Source organism: Amblyraja radiata, chromosome 1, assembly GCF_010909765.2.
Source record: "Amblyraja radiata isolate CabotCenter1 chromosome 1, sAmbRad1.1.pri, whole genome shotgun sequence".
NCBI classification, from domain to species: Eukaryota; Metazoa; Chordata; class Chondrichthyes; order Rajiformes; family Rajidae; genus Amblyraja; species Amblyraja radiata.
This window is the reverse complement of record NC_045956.1, coordinates 106,426,384-106,448,371: the sequence shown is the minus strand read 5'-3', so window position 1 is coordinate 106,448,371 and position 21,988 is coordinate 106,426,384. Positions and strand designations below refer to the sequence as shown.

Below are 21,988 nucleotides of genomic sequence, written 5' to 3'. Positions count from 1 at the left end.
AGCCCCCCCCCCACTGGCCACCAATATTGGAATTGGTGGAGAGGTGGAATATTGTGTTGGGGGACCAGCCCTCCTGTGTAAAACCGTCAAGTTGCCGACATACACGCTGACATATGCTGTCATGCGGTTGACGCCCGGTTAGGGTTGAGGCTGTAAAATTCCTCCAATGCATGGATTTTAGACATTAATATATTAAAATTAATACAATAAAATCAATTGTGCAAATGAAAAGATGTCTGAGTCGTTCAGTTTTATTTATAGATGTATTGGTCCGCTTCCATCCCTCCTTCTCCACTCCCCCCTACCCTTCTCCCCTCCCCTCTCCACCCCTTCTTCCCTTCTCCCCTCTTCCTCCCTTCTTCCCGCTCCACTATTCTCCCCCTTATCCACTACCCCCTCCCCTCACATCCCCTTCTCCCCCTCTCCCTCCCTTCACCCATTCTCCCCCCCCCCACTTTCCTCGACGCCCCCCCATTTGTGGACCCAGCCTGCGACCAGCGATCCCCCACACACTATCCTACACACGCTAGGGACAATTAATACAAACCTATGTGCCTTTGGAGTGCGGGAGGAAACCCTAACCCTAACCCTACCCCTAACCCTAACCCTAACCCTAACCCTAACCCTAACCCTAACCCTAACCCTAACCCTAGCCCTAACCCTAACCCTAACCCTAACCCTAACCCTAACCTTAACCCTAGCCCTAACCCTAGCCCTAATCGTAACCATAACCCTAACTCTAGGTTGATAGGCTTGATATAAGTATAAATTGTCCCTAGCGTGTATGGGATAGTGTGCGGGGGAACATTGGTCAGTGCGGACTCGGTGAGCCGAAGGGCACCGTATCTCTGAACTAAATGTGACACAGGGGCCCCAGGAGTTAGACTCAAATCCCCAATGTTCTGCCTGCTCCTCATGGGAACTAAACTGTTGGCCACGAGTTGTCCCAGAGGCAGATCTCTCTTCTAATGGTCTCTCCAAACCCCCAGAGGCAGCGGGCTTTACAACTGGGTACAGATAATGTTGTCAATGTACCAGTGCCACCCACCAGCTCCGGCCACTGAGTCTAAATACCCACCACCCATTTTGAAGCAAGGCGAGGGGGCACAGGGGGGGGGGGGGGGGTGTTGTTCCAAAAGTCTGCATTTATACCATAGTCAATGTTACTAAAACAGATGATGTGGCCTTTGTGCAGTACTATTAGTGGGATCTAGCTGTCACAGGCATGGATGCACAGGCATCTAGCTGGCACAGGCACAGGTTGGAGAATGGGAGAAGGGAGGGAGAGGGGGAGAAGTGCCATAGAGGGAGTACAGAGAAGGTTCACCAGACTGATTCCTAGGATGGCAGGACTTTCATATGAAGAAAGACTGGATAGACTCGGCTTGTACACGCTAGATTTTAGAAGATTGAGGGGGGATCTTATAGAAACTTACAAAATTCTTAAGGGGTTGGACAGGCTAGATGCAGGAAGATTATTCCCGATGTTGGGGAAGTCCAGAACTAGGGGTCACAGTTTAAGGATAAGAGGGAAGTCTTTTAGGACCGAGATGAGAAAATCATTTTTTACACAGAGAGTGGTGAATCTGTGGAATTCTCTGCCACAGAAGGTAGTTGAGGCCAGTTCATTGGCTCTATTTAAGAGGGAGTTAGATGTGGCCCTTGTGGCTAAAGGGATCAGGGGGTATGGAGAGAAGGCAGGAATGGGATACTGAGTTGGATGATCAGCCATGATAATTTTGAATGGCGGTGCAGGCTCGAAGGGCTGAATGGCCTACTCCTGCACCTATTTTCTATGTTTCTATGTTTCTAAGTGGATGTGAGGGGAGGGGGGAGTGGAGAAGGGGGAGAAAAGTGGAGTGGGGAGGGGGGAAGGAAAGAAGGGGGGAGAGGGGAGGGGAGTAGGGTAGGGGAGAAGGAGAAGGAGAAGGAGTGGAGAAGGAGGGATGGGGCGGGAGGGGGGAATGGGGGAGCTCAGTCTACACTCACTGAATACATCCCTGTGAAAGTTATAGAGACGGTGATTGCATCTGGAAGCTGAGCAATACATCTGTAAATAAAACTGAACAACTCAGACATCTTTTTATTTGCACAATTGAGTTTATTGTATTAATTTTAATATATTAATGTTTAAAATCCATGGATTGAAGGAAGAATATTTTACAGCCCATCTGTGGTCCCTAACCCCAACCCTAACCCTAACCATAACCGGGCATCACGCACAGGACAGCTTACGTCAGTGTGTGACAGGGCACACGACATGATGAGACACCCAAATGTCGCCCCAGGATTTTGAACATTTCAAAATCCTGGGGCAACAGGGAAGCGCCGCGCATTACCGCACGTCACTGCATGCGTCACCACCCCTCACCACGCGTCACGCCCGCATCACGCCCGTGTCACGACCCGACCACGACGCGACAACCTCTTTTTAGGCTGTCGCCTAAATGTTGCCCAAATGTCGCCCAAGTGGGACAGGCCCTTAAGTTGACATCGATGGTTGTTGAATAAAGTGCTGATTTACAAGAGCAGAAAACAAGAGCAAAAGGACAGATGCTACTGAGTTCCTCCAGCACTTTGATTTTTGCTCTTATGACTTTCTGATTAACAAGAATCAGAGTTCTAATTTTCTTCATCATGGACATCTCTGTTTCCCTCAAATATCCACTGGGTTTGCCTACAAAATTCCCCCATAGTGTCTGGTGGTATCAACCCCTATAGTGATTTGGCACAGGGATTTTCACTGTTAAAATGATTTGCCTTGCATCCAATTTAATTCAGTAAAATAGTTACACTAAATACCAGTTTCTATCTGTGACTTTAGTTATCGTGAACGGTCACATGGAAGTCAGCAACTTAAATTGTAGCAACTACTTTCCATCAAATTGCTTACCTGTGGCAAAAACTGCTCTCTTTGACACTAGTTTGTGCTCGACAATGGAAAACTGTGGCAGTTCGATCTTCTCCACTCCTGTGACTGCATAACGGCCACCTGTCCACTGAAATTCAATGTCATCTGTTGTGTACCCATCTAGAAAACACAACAGCAACGAATTGGAACACCTTCACAAAAGCAGTAAGTCTCTTTAAATGTTTTGTCAATGCTTGGAAAAATGAAAACTTTTATTTGTTAAATGTAGCAACAAAGTGAAAGTTATCAGCAGTAATGCGGTTACTGTGGCAACTGGCTCAGTGGCAACAGGCCTTTCTTTGAAGCAGGAAATTGTGGTCCATGTCCCACTCCACAGAGCTGAACACAAACAGGTGACTGTCACAACTATGAAGCACTGAGGACAAGTGGAGTCGCCTCTTGGATGAAATGTTAAACGGTGGCCAGTTCTGCAATTTCAGCTGGATATAAGAAGTATTTTAACAATGTTTTGAAAAGGAGCTACAAACAGTGTCCCATGAACATACTTATTAGGAGCAACTGGTACATATTAAATTCTTAAGGGAATGGACAGGCTAGATGCAGGAAAAAATTTCCCAATGTCGGGGAGTCCAGAACCAGAGGTCACAGTATAAGAATAATGGGTAGGCCATTTAAGACTGAGATGAGGAAAAACTTTTTCACCCAGAGAGTTGGGAATCTGTGGAATTCTCTGCCTTAAGAGAGAGTTAGATATAGCTCTTAGGGGTTTAACGGAATCAAGGTATATGGGGAAAAAGGCAGGAACGGGGTACTGATTTTGGATGATCAGCCATGATCATAGTGAATGGCGCTGCTGGCTCAAAGGGCTGAATTACCTAGTCCTACACCTATTTTCTATTTTTCTATGTTTCTATTAGGAGCAACATACATATTAGGCCACTCGCTCCCTCTAGCTTGTTCTGTCATCCAAGAAGTTCATGGCTTATCTGGCTGTAACCTTAGTTTCACATTCATGCCTATCCCTGGTAACCTTTTACTCCCTTGCTTATCAAGAATTTGTCTACTTCTGCCTTAAAAATATTCAGCCTCTGATTCCATTGCCCTTTGAGGAAGTACCAAAGCCAAACAACTCCCTGAAAGAAAAACTCTCACCTCATCTTTATTGCACACTGATGGCTTCCCAGTGATCCTGGCTATTTAAAAAAAAATCTTTGTGCAAATTTCCAAAACAGATAATCTGGTCATTATCCACTGAAGGTTGCGGGAGATATTTGTGTCCAATTTGGCTCCTGCGTGTCTCAGAACAGTGAATACTCCTTAAAAAAGTCCAGTACTCTAGTTTATTGCATCTTCGTAATTGTTAATGTTTTAATCACCACCGTGATTCACTCACCTGCGACTAAGAGTATGCGAATGCTATTGGTTTTGATTGTGCAGTCGGATTCGCTACTCCCCAAATGGTAAACCTCCCCCAGAAGATTATGAAGATTTGGATATTCCATCAATCAATTAGTTATTACATTTTTTTGAACCATTATCACAGAAATCAGAATGGTATGATTAATGATTATCAGTGAATCTGTCAGTGTTTCTGTTTCTCATAAAGAAATGTGGTTCCTTTACTTCAATTATATCAAACTAATCTTTCCTGTCTTTTTCTGAGAAAATTTCAGATTATTAGCAGCAATGTGTTTTAGAGTAAAATCCCCTCGGTTCCTAGATTTAGGACTGAGGGAAATGGGTAGAAACCATCATATCAGACTTATGTTCTGACAAATGCGCTAGAATTTCTTGTGGCTTCCACAAAAAGCAAAGTAGGTCCTGCCTAATTTTTACACAAACCCAAAATGCCCCAACAGATCTATATATCTTTCATTCATTTGTTCTATATCTCTTTATATCACCGTCCATATCTCTCGTTTACCTTTTCTCTGACTCTCAGTCTGTTATAGTATCTCGACCCGAAACATTACCTATTTCTTTTCTCCAGAGATGCTGCCTCACCTGCTGAGTTACTCCAGCTTTTTGTGTGTGTACTCCAACAAAGGGTCATCTATCTAATACAGGACTATCTGCTGCCTTATCCACCAGCTTCAGATCTCCCATCCCCATTTCCCTTATATTCCACTTTCTCCTCCCTCCTGTTCCCTTCCACCTATATTCCTCCCTCAGGCTTTACATTTCACTCCACCTCTTCTCTTCTCAACTAACACCTTTTGCCTTCTTTTCACCCCCAGCCTTTGTCATTTACTCCACTCATCTGCCAATCAATTCCCCCTCTCCTGTGTCGGGAGGAACAGCAGTTGCTGGTTTATGTCGAAGATAGACATAAAATGTTGGATTAAATTGTCCGGACAGGCATTATCTCTGAAGAAAAGGTGACGTTTTGGGATGAGACTCTTCCTTTAACCCTTCTCCTGTATCTACCTATATATCCTGCCAAGCTTTGCCTCACCCCCACGTCTCCTTTGCACCTTTCACCCCCCTACTACAATCTGTCTGAAGAAGTGTCTTGCCCCACAATGTTATTTATCCATTCCCTACACAGATGCTGTCTGTCCCGCTGAGTTCCTCCAGCACTTGGTGTTTTGTCTAATGATAACATTTTGTTTTGTTGCACAATTCAGTTTAGATCTTTGAGGCAATTGACATAAAGTTACTTGGCAAGTTTAGTTATGCTGCATTTGGGTTTGACCAAATGGTAAGTAAAAATCTCATTCTTGATATGCAAAATTGGTTGTCAGTTTCTTGCTATTTCCTTCAGTGTCTATGATCATCCTTATTTCTAATTCTTGTTTGTTTTTACTCATTCATCCAAGCATTTGTGTAATTTTGTATCTGTACGCCTAGTTTTCACAGAGTGATACAGCATGGAAACAGGCCCTTTGGCCCAACTTGTCCATGCCAACCATGATACCCCATTTACTCTAATCCCACTTGCCTGCGTTTGGCCCATATTCCTCCAAACCTTTCCTATCCATGTACCTGTCCAAATGTTTAAAAAAAAAATGTTATTATAGTACGTGCCTCAACTCCTCTGATAGCTCCTCTGGAAGGTCGTTCCACATACCCCCCACCATCTGTGTGGAAAAAGTTGCCGCTGAGGTTCCTGTTAAATCTTATCCCTCCCACGTTAAACCTATGTCCTCCTGGTCTCGATTCCTCTACTCTTGGTAAAAAAACACTGTGCATTTACTCTTTGAAGAGTTTATAAAAAGTGATGTTCCTTTCTTATTACATTTAAATAGAAATTCAGCCTTGGTCATGTGCTCAACAATGTGTGTTTTCATTTCCTTACAAAATTCAGTTCCTTAAAGTGAACAAATCCCAGCTGCTGCCGTATGAAGGCATTTGTTATGCAATCAAGGACAAATCTTGTCAAACAATTTACAGCCCTGCTTTTTGTGTCCCCATACACCCATTCTGGAAACTGATCTGCATTTCTTCTAAACCTGTGAAGTTATTAAATTGATTCTCTATTGAAGTTTGGAAGAAAAGGGATTTCCATTTAAAGAACATCTCTCACATTATCAGCCCATCACAAAGAATTGTCCTTGCTTTTCTTCACATAGTATCTTGGCAGACTTTACTTCCATGAGATAATAGATAAGGTTGACGCAAGGAACTTCAGATGCTGGTTTGCCAAAAAAGATGACGAAGAGAGATAAAGAACAATGAATGAAAGATAATGATTTCTCTAATTTCTGGTAGCCCTGGCATTCCCTCGCTCTCTATCCCTCCCCAACCCAAGTCACACTAGCTTCTCATTTTCACCCAACAAACCGACAACAATGGCCTGTTTTCTTTATCATCGTTACTTTTTTACATATCTTTCATTCATTATTTTTATCTCTCCACATCATCGTTTATATCTCTCGTTTTCCCTTGAAATAGAGAAATATATTTTCTAGTTACGTGAACACCAATTTTTCCGTAGCAATTCTAAAAGGAAATGTTAGAAAGTGTGTCGTATCTTGAGGCTTTATTGACATAATTTCACTTTTGTTTGAGTTTATTCTGTATCCTGAAAAGGAACCAAATTCCTCTATAAGATTTAGTTTGTTTGGAATGCTAACTTGGGAATTTGTGATAGAAAGTAGTATATCATCTGCATACAATGATATTTTATTATTAGAATATTTAGTATTATAACCATGAATATTAGGATGTACTCGTATACTTTCTGCTAAAGGTTCAATCGCAAGGGCAAATAACAGGGGTGTTAATGTACACCTCTGTCTATTGCCCCTGGATAGCTGGAATTTAGGTGAGAGTATTTGATTAGTTAGTATTCTGGCAGTCGGCTTGTCATATAGCAACTTTATCCATGAAATAACGTTTTCTCCTAATTGGAATTTTTGCAATACTATAAAAAGATATTTCCATTCTACTTGGTCAAATGCTTTTTCTGCATCTAATGAAATGATTGCTAAGTCTTCCTTTATCATTCTATGTGAGTACATTATATTGAACAGACATCTCAAATTGTTAAACGAGTGTCTCTTGGGTATAAACCCAGTTTGATCAGAATGTATTAATTTATTAACATATTTACTTAGTCTTCTTGCCAGGGTTTTGGCTAATATTTTCTGATCTGTATTTAACAGGGCAATTGCTCTATATGAACCCGGCTCTTCAAGATCTTTATCTTTTTTGGGTATCAGTGTAATAGTTGATTCGGCTAAGGTTTGTGCTGGCGTCTGTTCTTTAAATGCGTGTATATAAAAGTCTTGTAAACACGGGGAGATTACATCATAATTTTTTTAATAGAAATTCATTACTAAACCCATCTGGACCTGGCGTTTTGCCATTCTTCAATGAATTAATAGTCTCTTCGATTTCTTTAATTGTGATGTGCGCTCCTAATTCTTCACGTTCCGCCACGTTGAGTGACAGAAGATTACAGTTGTCAAGGAAGTTTTTAATTTTGATCGTTTCTGCTGAAGTTTTAGATGTATATAAATTTTGATAGAATTGTGCAAATCTTTCATTAATATCCTTTGAAAGTGTAAACAGTTCACCTTTTTCTGATCTAATTTTTTGAATAGTATGATCCTTTTCCATTTTTTTCAACTGATGCGCGAGAAGTTTATGCGGTTTGTCGCCAAAGTCAAAATGTTCCTGTTTAGTAATTTGAAATAGCCTGATAACTCTTGCAGAGATAATTCGATTTAACTTGAATTTTAATACTGCTATCTTATTATGTTTACGGATAGACGGATCTGTCACAGTTTCTGAATCCAGCTGTCTGATCTGTTCTTCTAATTCCAGTTGTTCCGTCCTGTTCTTTTTATTTTGATATGTTTGATATGAAATGATAGAACCTCTGATAAAGGCTTTAAAAGATTCCCATAATAACGAAGCCAAAACACCTGGAATATCATTTATCTCATAAAATAATTCCATCTGTTGTTTTAGATATTCACAGCAAGCTGGGTTAGTTTATATTTGGGGATTAAATCTCCAGTAGGTTTTTTTTTGTGGATTCCTTCTAGTTTTAGGGAGAAGGTTAGAGGGGAATGATCGGAAATAATACTATTATGATATTTGGGATTTGTTGTAAAAAGTATTAATTTTGTGTCCACCAGAAAATAGTCAATACGTGTTTACGTTTTATGTACGGATGAATAAAAGGAATATTCTCTACCGGATGGATTTGCAATCCTCCATACGTCTGTTATATTTGTAAGTTTTATATACGTATTTAGGAGTTTGCTGGATTTTGATTTTGTGTTATATCTCCTTTGTTGTGAGGATTTATCCAAATATTAATCCAAAACACAATTGAAATCTCCTCCAATTATCAGGTTTTGCTGGGTGGAATCTGAGATTAAATTAATTATTTTATTAGAAAATTGTGGGTTATCAAAGTTGGGAGCGTAGATATTCACCATAGTAAATGGGGTAGAATATATCTCCCCAGATACTATGACGTACCTACCCTCCTTATCTGCTATAGTGGCTTTATGTTTAAATGGTATACCTTTACATTATAATTGCAGTACTTCTGGCATTGGAGAGAAAGGTAGAGTGATATAATTGGCCAATCCAGTTAGCCTTCAGCCTGTTATGCACTTGATCTTTGAGGTGCGTCTCCTGTAAAAATATTATATCAGCATTAATCGATTTTAATTGGGCTAGAATCTTACCCCTTTTAATTGGCTCCTTAACGCCCCTAATATTCCAAGTACAAAATGTGATTCCTCCAGTTTTCTTCAAAGGATCGTCTTGCATTAGAGCTTACATGGTTTCCCTTGTTTCAGATGGGGCAACACAATATATAAAACCAACCTTCTGGTTACTGGGTGGGTGAGCCCAATTTCAAAACCCTGCAGGTATATCACAGAAAAAGTGCCTTGAGAATGTGCTAAATAAACTAAATAATTAAAAAAAAACAGCATTTAAAGATACTGTGCGTGTAGCCCACCCCCTGGTGGAATATTGTTTGTGAGCTTCCGTGGATGTTGATTACATTTAGCTCTGCCCCGTATAGAGTAATACTAAAAAAAAGGGACTGAGTAAGATATTATGTAAAGAGAAAAAATGGAGAAAAATCCGTAAATAATTTCATCTAAGAGAATTAGATTTCTTCTTATAACATCTAAGTGGATATTTACTATTTAAGATGAAATATAGAGATATAAGAATTCTTAACTTGTTTATTGAAATTAGTATGTTAAATACATAGCCGGTTAAAAATCGTCAGGTTTAAAGGGGTTAATTAGAACCTCCAGCAGTTCCACAGGCAGCACGAGAACTCTCTCTTTCTCTCTCTCTCTCTCTCTCTCTCTCTCCTCCCCTCTCAAACCGCCATCAACTGCTTTCCCTATCAATCTAATACTCCTTCTAAACATCCTCACTTCTTGCTACAACTTGCCCATTACCCATCTTTACTTGCTTAACCCCTCTTTCTCTATTAGACTTACCTTCTGCCTGAACTTTCGGCTTGCTCTCTTCTCTACTTGACTATCCCACCCTACCTAAGTTCCCTTGTTAGTCCACACTGAATCCACCTTCCAATAACATACTGTATCGCCGTCTTACGCTTCCTTCCTCTACCCACTGCCCCCCTAAATCTTGATTACCTTACCCCTCCTCGACCAGCTCTCTAACATATTCCCTCTCGCTCTGACCTGCCAACTGCTGAGAATTCTCACCCCCCCAATCAGATAGATATTAACGACATTTTGAATATAAACAGATTCATTGACCTTTACCTAGATTTAGTAAATCTCATGACTATTAGGTATTAGATTAAAATAAACGGCTTAGTACGTTTGTTAGTATTTTATGTGATCATCATAGGTTTAATTATATAATTTTTTAGTGTGTTATATAATTATCATAAGTTTAAATTGTTTCCGAAGCTGAATTATTCAGGAGACCTTGACCAATCTCCTCACAAACATGCGGACCTTGAACAATCTCCCCGCATACATTCCAATCTATCTCTGATAAGTTAGTCTAGACTTAACCGCCTGTGAACCTGTCGGCCATCTTATATGAACATTTTTATACATTTTTTATTAAAAACACGTTATATCATTCTACCCCCTTATAAATATATATAAAAGGGGTAAATTAAACACACAATATAACATGCAGGTTCAGTAAAGCATAGCCTTGCTAGTAATCAGTTAGAATCAATTCATTTTCATACCGAGCTCTATCAAATGTTACTTATCTACTTGTCCTTTGTTATATCCTCTGCTAAGTCTTGCGTATATTTAAATGCATCTTCTGGGTCGATAAAGAAATGCTCCGATTCTCTGTATGTGACCCTTAATTTGGTTGGATACATTAGTCCATATCTTAAGCCTGGTATGTCTTTGAGGATAGCACGCGAGTTGGTGAAAAGTGCTCGCTTCTTGACAACCTCTTGTAGTTTAAGAATAATTTGTCTTGGTGGAGCTCCAGCTCCTGGTCGGGCTCTCTGAGCTCGATGTGCCCGGTCAATTTTAGGTCTCTCAGGCAGCTTAAATACTTGTTGAAGTAAGTCGGCAGTGAAGACCTGAGAATCTTTTCCAACTTCCTTCCCGTCCTTCACTCCAACAGTTCTTAGGTTTTGGCGTTTAGACCGACCTTTGAGATCTAGGCATTTGTCGGTCATTCTGGCCAATTGCCCAGAAACATGGTCAAGTTCTTTCTTCAGTCTTTGAGTTGTCTGAGAAATATCTGTAGTAGCAGCCTCCAGTTCTCTGATAGCGTCGTTTTGTTTTTTTGAGGTGAGGAGAATGGGTTCCAACTTACTGCTGATATCCTCTTGGACCCTTTTAATTTCTCCTTTCAAAGAGGAATTTACCTCTTCGATTCGAGCTTGTATAGTGTCAATCTTTCCGCAGATTTCTGTTTTCCCAGCATTGAGTTGAACATCAAGTTTTGCTTCTAAGTTTCCAAGCTTTTCAGCCAGCATTTCTCCAAAGTCTTTTACCATAGCCAGTCTTAAAGCTTGGTCTTGTGCTTGCACTTCCATGGTAGAAATATGTCCTTGTTCCTCAGATGCTTCAAAAGTTTATTTTTCTTGCAGAACCTGCCTTCGATATCTGTGTCTATTCAGAGGTGGAGTAGGCAGATTCCTTCTGCAAGCCCGTTTTTTCATTTAAAAATACCGGTATCCAGTCGATATTGCGTCGATTTCTGATTACGTCACTTACGCTACGTCGGGCATCTGCCGGTGAGTGTTTTTCATTCGGTCTGTTTTTCTTTTTCAGGTATTTTAACGCGTTTTAACGCATTTTTCAGAGCGGAGCTAAATGGAGCGCCTCTTACTGCTCCATGGCACCACCGGAAGTCCCCTTCTCCCTAGAGATTTTGCCTGTCCCGCTGAGTTACTCCAGCTTTTTGTGTCTACGGATAGATGATGTTTCAGGTGTGGGCCCTTCTTCAGACTGGGTTTGAAAAAGAGTCCTAACCCAGAACACTGTCTATCTATGTTCTCCAGAGATGCTGCCACTGAGTTCGGAGCAAATAAGTTTGATTTATCATCTCATTTGTGATATGGAACCTCCACCCATGTAGCACCACTTTGCTACTGCATCAATGTGCCCACTACATTATGTGTTGAAATCCTTGAAGTTTGGCCTGATACCCTAGCAATATGAATCTACAACAAGAGCAAGAGTGATACATGTGAACTGGAGGTGTCATCTGCTTTAACTCTTATCTTCAACTCTAAATTTGTTTTATTTAAAATAAACACTAGTATGTTGTATTTTTACTGTGCAAGCTCTATCTTGTGGAACACTGGGAAACACTGGTCACCACTATTCAGACCTGCCACTGGTATTGTCTATTGGTATTGTCTATTGGTATAAGGAATACTTGCCATTACCAATTGATATTTTTTTCTTGTGGTTTCCTTGGGAAGGATCTAATTATTATTTACGAGGTGTTTCCTGTGGGAGTTTGGTCAGAACCTTGGTGAAATAGTATGGCGTACAACGTTTCTCGTTGGGATTCGTGAGTCAAACTCATTAGATCAGAAAATGATCTAAATGGTGAGTCAGGACATTAGATCAGAAAATGATCATCAGATATCATGTTTAACAATGCTGATTCTGGGGCACTTGGGGATTCCCAACTGATATTTTGCGGTATGATTATTCCTCCTAACACATACCCATTCCCATTACTCTTTATATCTCTTCTAAACGATTCTGTCATCTATCATGTCACAAAATGGCATTTGTTAAAACTTTTAACTACCATTTCTAATCCCTATGTATTAGATCTCTCCAGTCGTAGGACATAGAACCATACTGCACAGGAACAGGCCCTTCAGTCCATGGTGTCTGTGCCAAACATGATGCCAAATTAAACAAATCCCTTCTGCCTGCACACAATCCATATCCCTCCATGCCCTGCATGTCCATGTGTCTATCTAAATGCCTCTTAAATGCCATAATCATATCTGCTAACACCATCAGCCCTGGCAGCGCATTCCAGGCATCCATCACACTCTGTGTAATATAACTTGCCCTACGCATTATTTTTAACATTGTCCTCCTCTCACCTTAAAGCTATACACTCTAATATTTGACAATTCCCACCCTGGTAAAAAGGCTCTGACTGCTCTACCCTATCTATGCACCTTCTTCTCCACAGCCATCAGGCTATTAAACACAACGAATAAGTTAAGAGCTCTGAACTGCAAAAATACTATATTATAGAAACATAGAAACATAGAAAATAGGTACGCAATACTCCAGGTGTGGTCTCACCAAGACCCTGTACAACTGCAGTAAAACCTCCCTGCTCCTATACTCAAATCCTTTTGCTATGAATGCTAACATACCATTCGCCTTCTTCACTGCCTGCTGCACCTGCATGCCTACTTTTAATGACTGGTGTACCATGACACCCAGGTCTCGTTGCATCTCCCCCTTTCCTAATTATTTGTTATTTGCACTATATTTGTTATTTATTGAACTTTTTCTTTTCTCCCCCCATTATATACAATGTTTACATATTCACATATTCTGTTGTGCTGCAGCAAGTAAGAATTTCATTGTCCCATCCGGGACATATGACAATAAAACACTCTTGACTCATAATTTTATAAACCTCTATCTGGTCTCCCCTCAGCCTGCAGGAGAAACCGTCCAGGTTTGTCAAACCTCTCCTTATGCCCTCCAATCTAGATTGCACCGTAGTAAACCTCATCTGCATCTTTTCCAAAGCCACATTCTTCCTCTAATGGAGTGATCAGAGCTGCCACAATATTCCAAAAGTGGCCTAACCAATGTTTTATAAAGCTGCAACAGGACTTCCTGTGTCTTATACTCAGTGTATGAGACAGATGGTCAAAGATCCTTTATCCTTTCTCCTCCTTTCTCGTTTCTCCTTTATCTTTATCTGTCTCCTTTATCGTTCTATCTACTCGGCTTGCTATTTTCAGGGAGCTATGGATTTAGACCACAAGGTCTGTCTGAACATGAATGCTGTTAAGGGTCCTGCCATTAACTGTATACTTACATTTGACCTCCCAAAGTACAACACCTCACACTTGCTCAGCCGAAACTTAATCTGCCATTTGTATGTCCAAATCTGTAACTGATCTATATCCTGTTGCATTCTTTGACAGCCTTCTTCATTGTCCGTACTCCATCAATTTTTGTGTAATCTGCAAACTTACTAACTAACCCATCTATGTTTTTGTTCATCATTTATATATATCACAAACAACAGACTACCATGTAACCCTAGCCCCCATACATATGACTTCCTGTGTCTTACAGCTAAAGCCCTGATAGATGAAGGCAAGTATACCATGTCTCCTTTATTATTCTATCTACTTGGGTTGCTAATTTCAGGGAGCCAAGGACCTGGATCACAAGATCCCTCTGTACATCCGTGCTACATCAACAGCCCTACTCTTGTGAATCATCTTTGCCTCCTCCTCAAAAAAAGTAAATCAAGCTTTTATGACATGACCATCCTACAGAAACCATTAAATAAAACACAAAATATTGGAGTAACTTGGTTGGTCAGGCTGCATCTCAGGAAGACATGCACGGTTGATGATTCAGGTTGCGACCCTTCTTCACACTTCTCCACAAACCATGTTGTCCCTAATTAGACCATTTTATTTCACCTACAAGTAAATCCTATCCCTTAAAGGCCTGTCCCACTTCGACGTAATTTGCCCGTCATTTACATAGAAACATAGAAACATAGAAAATAGGTGCAGGAGTAGGCCATTCGGCCCTTCGAACCTGCACCGCCATTCAAGATGATCATGGCTGATCATCCAACTCAGTATCCTGTACCTGCCTTCTATCCAAACCCCCTGATCCCTTTAGCCACAAGGGCCACATCTAACTCCCTCTTAAATATAGCCAATGAACTGGCCTCAACTACCTTCTGTGGCAGAAAGTTCCAGAGACTCGCAACTCTCTGTGTGAAATATTTTTTCTCATCTCGGTCCTAAAGGATTTCCCCTTTATCCTTCAACTGTGACCCATTGTCCTGGACTTCCCCAACATCGGCAACAATCTTCCTGCATCTAGCCTGTCCAACCCCCTAAGAATTTTGTAAGTTTCTATAAGATCCCCCCTCAATCTTCTAAATTCTAGCGAGTACAAGCCGAGTCTATCCAGTCTTTCTTCATATGAAAGTCCTGACATCCCAGGAATCAGTCTGGTGAACCTTCTCTGTACTCCCTCTAAGGCAAGAATGTCTTTCCTCAGATTTGGAGACCAAAACTGTACACAATGCTCCAGGTGTGGTCTCACCAATACCCTGTACAACTGCAGTAGTACCTCCCTGCTCCTATACTCGAATCCTTTTGCTATGAATGCTAACATACCACTCGCTTTTTTCACTGCCTGCTGCACCTGCATGCCTACTTTCAATGACTGGTGTACCATGACACTCAGGTCTCGTTGCATCTCCCCTTTTCCTAATCGGCCACCATTTAGATAACAGTCTACTTTCCTGTTTTTGCCACCAAAGTGGATAACCACTACCAGGTCGGTAGTGACTGTCTAGCAGTACGACTGTAGCGTGCCAAGTGCTCTTGAGGGCCCTGCTTCTTTTGGGAGCCATTTGCGATGTCGTTCGTACATAGCCCGATCTCCATGGCAAGGATTTTCCCAGTGAAAAAATGTCAAAACTACGTGCGCTTTATACCCAGGTGGTCATGTGGTGCGGCACTCAAATGACGCGCAAATGACGCGGAAGACGACGCCTGCCAGCGGTGACTTTTGCAGAGCACTAGAACATAAAAGATTTAAATACAACTTCCATCAACTCACCTGGATCAGGAAAATGGCAGAAATCTGTGCCGTTTCTGGCAAGCTGCTTGAGCACCTCAAGGCTCTTGCGATTTTGCGATCTCCTGCAGTTGCAGGAGCCCTGGACTTTAAACTTTCCCAAGTTTGGTACCTGGAAACTCAGGGACGACCTCCAGAGCTGATGAGCTGGATCTTCCAGGAACAACGGAGCTGGAGCTGTCGACTTTGAGAGGGCAGAGGAACAACTCCAGGACTGTTTGGAGTCTGTAGACTGGGCAATGTTCAAGGGCTCAGCAACGGACTTGAACGAATGCGCCACAGTCGTTACAGACTTCATAACGAAATGTGTGGAGGACTGCATCCCTACAAAAACCTTACGAATGTTTCCCAATCAGAAACCTTGGATGAACTTTGAGATCCGCACTTTTCTGAAGACCAGACACCGGGCATTCATGTCAGATGATACAGTGGTCTACAAGAAGTCCAGATACGACCTTGGTAAGGCCATCAAAAAGGTCAAAAGGGACTCCTGCTCAAAACTGGAGGATGAGAGAGATGTTTGGCAGCTGTGGCGGGGCCTGAATGCAATCACCTCCTACAAGGCGAAATCGGGAGGCAGCTCGAATGTCGGCGAAACATCACTCCCTGACGAGCTCAATGCGTTTTACGCACGCTTTGATAGGGTGAACACCGAAGTGCCTTCCCGAGCCTCCATTTGCTGTGATGGTATTTCAGTCTCGGTCACAGAGGCCAACATCAGGAAATCCTTCTAAGGGGTGATCCCTCGAAAAGCGCCTGGACCTGATGATATACCTGGTCATGTCCTAAAAACCTGTGCGGACCAACTGGCTGGAGTTTTTACAGACATTTTCAACCTCTCACTTCTGAGGTCTGAGGTTCCCACCTGCTTTCAAAGGGCATCAATTATACCAGTGCCCAAGAAGAGTAAGGTGCCTCAATGAATATCGACCCGTGGCACTAACGCCTGTGGTGATGAAGTGCTTTGAGAGGCTGATCATGGCGCAAATCAACTCCTACCTCGACAAAAACCTGGACCCACTGCAGTTTGCTTACCGCCACAACAGATCAACAGTGGATGCGATCTCGCTGGCCCTCCACTCTGCTCTGGACCACTTGGACAACAAAAACTCATAGGTCATGCTGTTATTCATTGATTACAGCTCGGCATTTAATACAATCATCCCCTCCAAGCTAATTACCAAACTCGCAGAACTGGGTCTCTGCGCATCCCTCTGCAATTGGATCCTTGACTTCCTCATTCACAGACCACAGTCTGTTCGTATTGGTGGAAATGTGTCAGACCCGATAACAATCAGCACGGGCGCACCTCAAGGCTGCGTGCTCAGCCCCCTGCTGTACTCACTCTATACTCATGACTGCGTAGCCGGTCATAGTGCGAACTTCATCATCAAGTTCGCTGACGACACCACTGTTGTGGGACGTATCACTGATGGGGATGAGTCAGAGTATAGAAGAGAGATCGAGCGACTGTCCATATGGTGCCAGCACAATAACCTGGCCCTCAACACCAGCAAAACCAAGGAACTGGTTGTGGACTTTGGAAGGAGTAGGATGGGGACCCACAGTCCCGTTTATATCAACGGGTCGATGGTTGAAAGGGTCAAGAGCTTCAAATTCCTGGGCGTGCACATCTCTGAAGATCTTTCCTGGTCCGAGAACACTGATGCAATTATTAAGAACGCACATCAGCGCCTCTACTTCCTGAGAAGATTACGGAGAGTCAGTTTGTCAAGGAGGATTCTCTCTAACTTCTACAGGTGCACAGTAGAGTGCATGCTGACCGGTTGCATCGTGGTTTGGTTCGGCAACTTGAGCGCCCTGGAGAGGAAAAGACTACAAAAAGTAGTAAACACTGCCCAGTCCATCATCGGCTCTGACCTCCCTTCCATCGAGGGGATCTATCGCAGTCGCTGCCTTAAAAAGGCTGGCAGTATCATCAAGGACCCACACCATCCTGGCCACACACTCACCTCCCTGCTACCTTCAGGTAGAAGGTACAGGAGCCTGAAGACTGCAACGACCAGGTTCAGGAATAGCTACTTCCCCACAGCCATCAGGCTATTAAAGTTGGCTTGGACAAAACTCTGAACATTAATAGCCCATTATCTGTTATTTGCACTTTATCAGTTTATCTATTCATGTGTGTATATATTTATATAATGGTATATGGACACACTGATCTGTTTTGTAGTCATGTTCTGTTGTGCTGAAGCAAAGCAAGAATTGCATTATCCTATCAGGGACACATGACAATAAACTCTCTTGAATCTTGAAATGGCGCGCCTACGGCGTACGGGCGGCGCATGGTTACGGATGTTGACGCACGGTGACGCATAAGCATAGGCAATGTTCGTGCGTCACCGTGCGTAACCATGCATCACCAAGCGCTACACGTACACCGTCAGTACTTCAGCGTACGCCATCAGTACGTCAGCGTGCACAAGGGATACGTCACGCAATGACGCGCAAATGACGTCCAAGTGGGACAGGCCCTTTATAATCTCCACTGGCTTCGAGTATGGTTCTTCTTTTAGATATCAGGAACCTTATTCCTTCTTGTTTATTCTTTTTAAAATATTGTTATCAATGTTTGCAGAGAAAAGTAATGTTTTCTCATTTCATTAATATGGGAACATTAATCATCAGTCCTGTGGGAAGTGTTACAATTTCTATATTGTCTCTCAGAAAAACTGATTTCTGTCTACTCAACCCAAACACACAATTTAAATAGTGCAGATTATCAAAAGTGTGACACAAAAAGCTGGAGTTACTCAGCGGGATAGGCAGCATCTCTGGAGAGAAGGAATAGGTGACGTTTTGGGTCGAGACCCTTCTTCAGTGTGATAGTGCAAAATAAAACCTGATTGTCACAACTGCAGGAAATAATTCAGCTTTCAAAATGGCAATGCATTTATCCAAGAAGGCAAAATGAATCAAGATTTTTAAAAAACCATATTAATTTCACGTTATATCTCAAATCATTCAATGAGTCTATCTTAAGAAAGGAAACACAACTTGTACAGGTTTGACCAATCAAAATTAATTTGCATGATCAACAATCTTTACTCCTTCACAAGGTCAGGATTGTGATCATTCATTGAATATTTGTCAATGTACAGGTTTATTCACAGACCTAATAATGGAGCAAGTTATTGCAGCTTATACAAGACCTTGAATTCCAGGCATGCTTGGGTGAGCAAATGAGAGGAAATATTTGCAACAAGTAACAGGCAGATAATAGCCATTTTCAACAAGAGAAATCTAGTCATCTCCTCTTGAATGGCATCCCTATCAATTAGTGTTTCACTGTCATTCTCATGGAGATCAACCTTAATTAAAGCTGAATGGGCCCAATTATACCAAAATATTGCTGCAAAAGAGGGCACCGGGTGCAACATATCTCCTGACACTTAAGCGTCTCATCACTATTTATAAAGCACAAGTCAGGAACCTGTAGGAATATTGTCTACATGCTTGGATGCATGCAGCCACAGTAACACTTAAGAATTTCAACATCTTTCAGAAGATCATTTTGGCTGATCGGCAGTGGTTCATTATGCAGCCTCCCATTACCCTTCTATTGTGGCTGAGATATTTACTGTCAACGAGTTGCATTGCAGCATATTTGTTTCAATAACATCCATCTCTGCTATGAACTCTTCTTTAAAAAAGGATGAGTAGCAATTAGATGGTAATGGTAATTACTCCCACCTTCAATTCAAGTCATGTACCATCCTGAATTGGCCGTATATTTTTCCTTCTTTCATTGCCAGAGAAAGTAATTCCTGAATGTTGAGACTATCACCATCAAAGCAGTAGCATTAGCACAAAGACAGTGAGGGTATGGGAAAATGTCCATTATGAGTTGGGAACAGAAATATATGTAGCCTTGTCAGCGATAACCACATCCCAACATGCCATGTTGCTACCCATAATACAAATGCTCCTTGGAAAAACAAAAGCTAAACTACAAAACCTGTGATGAAATGCGAATCTGAGAATCTCTACATCCCCCTCTCTACCCCCATCCCTCTACCCCCCCCCCCCTCGACCCCCCCCTCGACCCCCCCCCCTCGACCCCCCTCCCTCGACCCCCCTCCCTCGACCCCCCTCCCTCAATCCCCCTCCCTCTTTACCCCCTCCCTCTCTACCCCCTCCCACTCTACTCCCCCTCCCTTTCTACCCCCTCCCTCTCTACCACCCCTCCCTCATTACCACCCCTCCCTCTCTACTTCCCTCTCTATCCCACCCTCCCTCTCTAGGGATTGAAGAGGGAGGGTGAAGAGGAGGAGGAGGGAGTGCTGGGGGATGAGAAGATATGAGCCGCACCTGTGCAGTTGGGAGCTATGCATGAGCGGTGCAGTATTGCGTTGGGGGAACAAGTTGCGTTGGGGGAATGGGTTGTGTTGGGGGAATGGGTGAATGGTGGAATATTGCGTTGGGGGAGCAAACCTAATGGGTCTGCACTTGGACTAGTATTTATATTACCATAAGTCTGATCTTGACCACTTCCTGTTGTTCTGTATATTGATTTTAGAAAAAACGCTGCTATTTATGGCTGTGCTTTTTGGCCATCTTACTCAGAGTCCCCTTCCACCGCGCAGGACAAGAGGATTTTTCCCATCGATGAAAAATAAAAGAGTTATTAGTGTTTAAAAGATGTTGAGATTCTCTCTCCTAAAGGCCACGGCCCTTCCAGAGGGACTATAAAACCCGGAAGTGATGAGTGCCTCAGTCAGTCTCTGCAAGATGGGGGAGCGAGAGGGTCACGTCTCTCAGTCTGAGCTGTGAATAACACTGAACACATGTCTACTAAACTGCGAGTGGTTTTACTGACCTGTCAGTGCCCTTAATGTGGTTTGAAAATATAGTTTGGAGATGCTAAAGCTGTGTTGCCTTTGGTTTGGAAATGCTAAACCTGTGTTGCCTTTGGTTTGGAAATGCTAAAGCTGTGTGCCTTTGGTTTGGAAATACTAAAGCTGTGTTGCCTAATTAAAATTGCCTTGGTTTGGAAATACTAAAGCTGAGTTACCTTTGGTTTGGATATGCTAAAGCTGTGTTGCCTTTGGTTTGGAAATGCTAAAACTATGTTGCCTTTGGTTTGGAAATGCTAAAGCTGTGTTGCCTTTGGTTTGGAAATGCTAAAGCTGTGTTGCATTTGGTTTAGAAATGCTAAAGCTGCGTTGCCTTTGGTTTGGAAATGCTAAAGCTGCGTTGCCTTTGGTTTGGAAATGCTAAAGCTGTGTTGCTTTTGGTTTGGAAATGCTAAAGCTGTGTTGCCTAATTAAAATTGCCTTGCCTAATTAAAGTTGCCTTGCCTAATTAAAGTTGCCTTGCCTAATTGAAATTGCCTTGCCTAATTAAAGTTGCCTTGCCTAATTAAAGTTGCCTTGCCTAATTAAAGTTGCCTTACCTTCTATATAATTAAAAGTCTAAACTTGACCACTTCCTGTTTGAATTTTATATTGATTTTAGAAAAAAAAGCTACCACGTATGGCTGTGATTTTTGGCCATATTACTCAGTCCCCCTCCGCTCATCAGGTGCTGAGGATTTTTCCTATTGATGAAAAGTAAAAGAGTTATTAGTGTTTAAAAAATGTCGTGATTCTCTCTCCTGTCAATCATGCCATGATGGCCATGCCCCTACTGGTGGGAGGGACTATAAAACCCAGTAGTGTGGGCGTGGCTCACTCTGTGCAAGATGGAGGAGGGAGAGGTCACGACTCGCTGTCTTTAGTGGCCTTGCACCCTGCTTGAAGTGGTAAGAAACTGTACTTGAATTTGGTGGCCTTGCACCCTGCTTGAAATAGAATTTCAAGGAATAGCCGTGAGTCAACTGCCAGCCCACTAGCCATGACTGAGTGAGCTGCCAGCACCATAGGCTTGAGTGACTGAGCCGCCAGCCCAAGAATCCATTCGGCCCACAATGTCCATACTAGCCCTCTGGAAACCAGTCCCTTCAGCCCACAACACCCATACTAGCACTCCACAAAGCCCCCCCCCCCCCCCACTGGCCACCAATATTGGAATTGGTGGAGGTGGAATATTGCATTGGGTGACCAGCCCTCCCGTGTCAATCTTGGACCCAACGGGTCCCACTTAGTCTGGTATACTATTAAAAGTCTCGTATGTATGTATGTTCATGTGTGTCCGTGTATGTGTTATTTTGTATTTTCGTCAAAACCCTACACCGTAGTACTGAAATTTTCCCACATTCTAACTCACATTTATTCCATCCACGCCATAATCAGGTTCACTTAAGATTTCATGCTGTATTTCAAAAGTTATTCATGATTAAAGCAAAAAAAGCACAAACCGCTTTCTCACAGACAGCTTCCAG

The 21,988-nt window shown here is 42.3% G+C and overlaps 1 protein-coding gene across 1 annotated transcript in view; it reads right to left on the bottom strand.

Annotated features, from left to right (window-relative positions):
- gabrb1 (gamma-aminobutyric acid type A receptor subunit beta1) overlaps positions 1-21,988 on the bottom strand; it is a 288,316-nt gene that overhangs the window by 37,085 nt on the left and 229,243 nt on the right. Inside the window, exon 6 of the mRNA XM_033028072.1 lies at positions 2,894-3,031. Within this exon, the coding sequence (XP_032883963.1) occupies positions 2,894-3,031 (138 nt within the window). The remainder of the gene's footprint in view (positions 1-2,893; positions 3,032-21,988) is intronic.